Source organism: Mus pahari, chromosome 15 (assembly GCF_900095145.1).
Source record: "Mus pahari chromosome 15, PAHARI_EIJ_v1.1, whole genome shotgun sequence".
In the NCBI taxonomy this organism is placed as follows: Eukaryota; Metazoa; Chordata; class Mammalia; order Rodentia; family Muridae; genus Mus; species Mus pahari.
Window position 1 is genome coordinate 7,086,512 of NC_034604.1, and position 3,416 is coordinate 7,089,927.

At 48.3% G+C, this 3,416-nt stretch overlaps 1 protein-coding gene across 1 annotated transcript; it reads left to right on the forward strand.

Annotated features, from left to right (window-relative positions):
• The first annotated feature begins 1,812 nt into the window (after nucleotides 1-1,812).
• LOC110333437 (cyclin-K) lies at nucleotides 1,813-3,416 on the forward strand. Its single transcript, XM_021215020.2, has one exon. It carries the CDS (start codon nucleotides 1,961-1,963, stop codon nucleotides 2,660-2,662), a length of 702 nt encoding a protein of 233 aa, XP_021070679.2. The 5' UTR covers nucleotides 1,813-1,960; the 3' UTR covers nucleotides 2,663-3,416.

Below are 3,416 nucleotides of genomic sequence, written 5' to 3' on the forward strand. Positions count from 1 at the left end.
AATTGGTCTCTCGGCCCCTATGAATCTTATTTGGATTTAGCTCTAGTTGATTTGCAATGGGGATAGAGGCCAGTGGTGCCGAGTTGCAGCCCATGAGACCCAACCTTGGTGCGGGGAGCATGCCTAGTGATTAGCTCTGTAGAGAGTTCCTAATGCTTTTGTAAATCTTTTGAACCCTGTAAGTAGACAAGCTCATAAGCTAGCTTAAGCTCAGACCTGGAAACCAGCCACTCTCAAATACTAATTCAAATGTTCCCCATCTAGACTCCATACTGCCTCTTTCCCAGGGCCCCTACCAGGCATTTTCATACAGAGTTATCCTTTGGGTCCAATCTTATTTGAATAACTTTAATTTCTTCTCATAATTCTGGCATTTCAGGGTCTCTTTAATGTGACCCTCAACTGATTTGCCTTATTTTAATGCTTACTTAAAAAGAAAAAAATCTTGGGCTGGAGAGATGGCTCGGTGGTTAAGAGCACTGACTGCTCTTCCCAAGGTCCCAAGTTCAAATCCCAGTAACCACATGGTGGCTCACAACCATCTGTAAGAAGATCCGATGCTCTCTTCTGGAGTGTCTGAAGACAGCTACAGTGTACTTACATATAATAAATAAATAAATCTTTAAAAAAAATCTTTCTGTGTTTGTGTGCATGTATGTGTATGAGTGTGCCTGTATGTTTATGTGCATGTATGTGTATAAGTGTGCCTGTGTGTTTGTGTGCATGGATGTGTATGAGTGTGCCTGTGTGTATGTATGTGTGTGAGTGTGCCTGTGTGTGTGCGCGCATGTATGTGTGTAAGTGTGCCACGTGGAGGTCTTGGTATTGGCCTCTGCCTTGTTTGAGACCCAGTCCCCCTTTTGTTGTTCAACACTGCATCCATGAGGCTAGCAGACCTGTGAGCTACATCAGACAGAGGGAGGTCTGTCTCCACCTTTCATCTCACTGTCAAACTGATGGCACTATAGATGCGTGCTTTCACCCAGGTTCTGGAGACTCAATCTCAGTCCTTGTACTTCAAGTGCTTTGTCCACTGAGCCATCTCACCTGCCAGGGTTTCCTGCTTTTATGCTTGTCCTAGGTGAAAGACATACTTTCTCTTGGGAATCATGTTTGGGCTCAAGTTCCTACCTGTCAATCTAGTCATCATCCCTGCCCACTTTGAGATGGAATCTCTTTGGCTTGGGTTGGCCCTGAACTTGTGATGACCCTTAGCCTTCTTAGTGCTGGGGTTCCAGGTTGGCACTCCACCAAAGCCTGCTTGGAATCCAGACGATGGATTCCAAGTCACTGCTTTCTATAGCCACAAGAAGGTGCCTTCTTTCTCTAGAGGGATGGGAAAAGACCCTAGGTAGAAGGCTCTGTGATCCAGATCCCTGTCTGGTTCTTGAAGACTTTTTGTTTGTTTAGTCATTGGTTCATCCTCTATTTACCTGTCTGTCCATCTGTCCATCCATCTATTTGTCCATATCTATCTATCTATCATATTGTGTGTGTGTGTGTGTGTACACTAAGCACACACATTGAGATTAGAGGACTACTTGGGGGAACAAACCTTCCATCAGTGAGCCCCAGGGATTGAACTCAGGTCCTCAGGATTGGCAGCAGATGCCCTTGCCTGCTGAGCCATCTCTCTGGATCCTGAGTGCTTCTCTTATAGAGCAGAACTACTCATTGCTTTTAGATGGGTTGTTAGTGGTTCTGCCTTCGTCTTCCATGCTCATCCAGTTTCTCCACTATTATGCTGTAAAAGTCAAAATGTTTATTGCACACTCACATTTTAAAACAGTGACTCCGGTAGTTCCCCGACCTTCCACATCCAAGATGGCTGCTGTCAGGAAGGAGAGACGTCGCTGAGGGTTTTGCCTGAGGTGAGGGGTTGATGTTGGTCTGAAGAAAGATCTTCAGAGGATTTCAACATTCCAGAGGCCCACTGGGGAAGAACAAAATACTTCAATAAATGAAGGAGAACAAAGAAAATTCAAGCCCTTCAGTCACGTCTACAAACCTGGACCACACAAAACCATGTTGGTACTGGGATAAGAAGGACCTAGTGCATACACCCTCTCAACTTGAAGGACTTGATCCAGCCACTGAGGCCCGGTACCGTCGAGAAGGGGCTCGCTTCATCTTTGATGTGGGCACACATTTGGGGTTACACTATGACACCCTGGCAACTGGAATCATTTATTTTCACCGATTTTATATGTTCCATTCCTTCAAACAATTCCCGAGATACGTGACAGGAGCTTGTTGTCTCTTTCTGGCTGGGAAAGTAGAGGAAATACCAAAAAAGTGTAAAGATATCATCAAAACGGCCCGTAGTTTATTAAATGATGTCCAGTTCGGCCAGTTTGGGGATGACCCAAAGGAAGAAGTCATGGTGCTGGAGAGGATCTTACTGCAGACCATAAAGTTTGACTTACAAGTAGAGCATCCGTACCAGTTCCTGCTCAAATATGCAAAGCAACTCAAAGGTGATAAAAACAAAACTCAGAAGTTGGTTCAAATGGCATGGACATTTGTAAATGACAGTCTCTGCACCACCCTGTCACTGCAGTGGGAGCCAGAGATCATAGCTGTCGCAGTAATGTATCTTGCGGGACGTTTGTGCAAATTTGAAATACAAGAGTGGACCTCCAAACCCATGTACAGGAGATAGTGGGAGCAGTTCGTTCAAGATGTCCCTGTTGACGTTCTGGAAGACATCTGCCACCAAATCCTGGACCTTTACTCACAAGGGAAACAACAGATGCCTCATCACACCCCTCATCAGCTGCAGCAGCCCCCATCTCTTCAGCCTACACCACAAGTGCCCCAGGGGCCGCAGTCACAACCATCTCAAGGCTCGGAAGCAACCCAGCCTCAACAGAAGGACTCACAGCAGCCAGCCCAGCAGCAACAGCCGCAAGCCCAGCAGCCCAAGAAACCATCCCCTCAGCCCAGTCCTCCCCGGCAGGCCAAGCGCGCCGTGGTGGTCTCTCCCAAAGAAGAGAACAAAGCCACAGAACCACCACCACCACCACCTAAAATTCCCAAACTTGAGGCTACTCACCCACCATTGCCTCCAGCACACCCACCTCCAGACCGGAAGCCTCCCCTCGCTCCTGCCTTAGGTGAGGCTGAAGCAACTGGTCCTGTGGAAACAAGTGACCTCCCCAAAGTCCAGATTCCCCCTCCAGCCCACCCGGCCCCTGTGCACCAGCCCCCACCATTACCACATTGGCCTCCACCCCCGCCACCCTCCAGCTACATGACTGGGATGTCCACCACCAGCTCCTACATGTCAGGAGAGGGCTACCAGAGCCTGCAGTCCATGATGAAGCCGGAGGGGCCTTCCTATGGTGCCCTGCCCCCAGCCTATGGCCCGCCTGCTCACCTAACCTACCATCCCCATGTCTATCCCCCCAACCCAC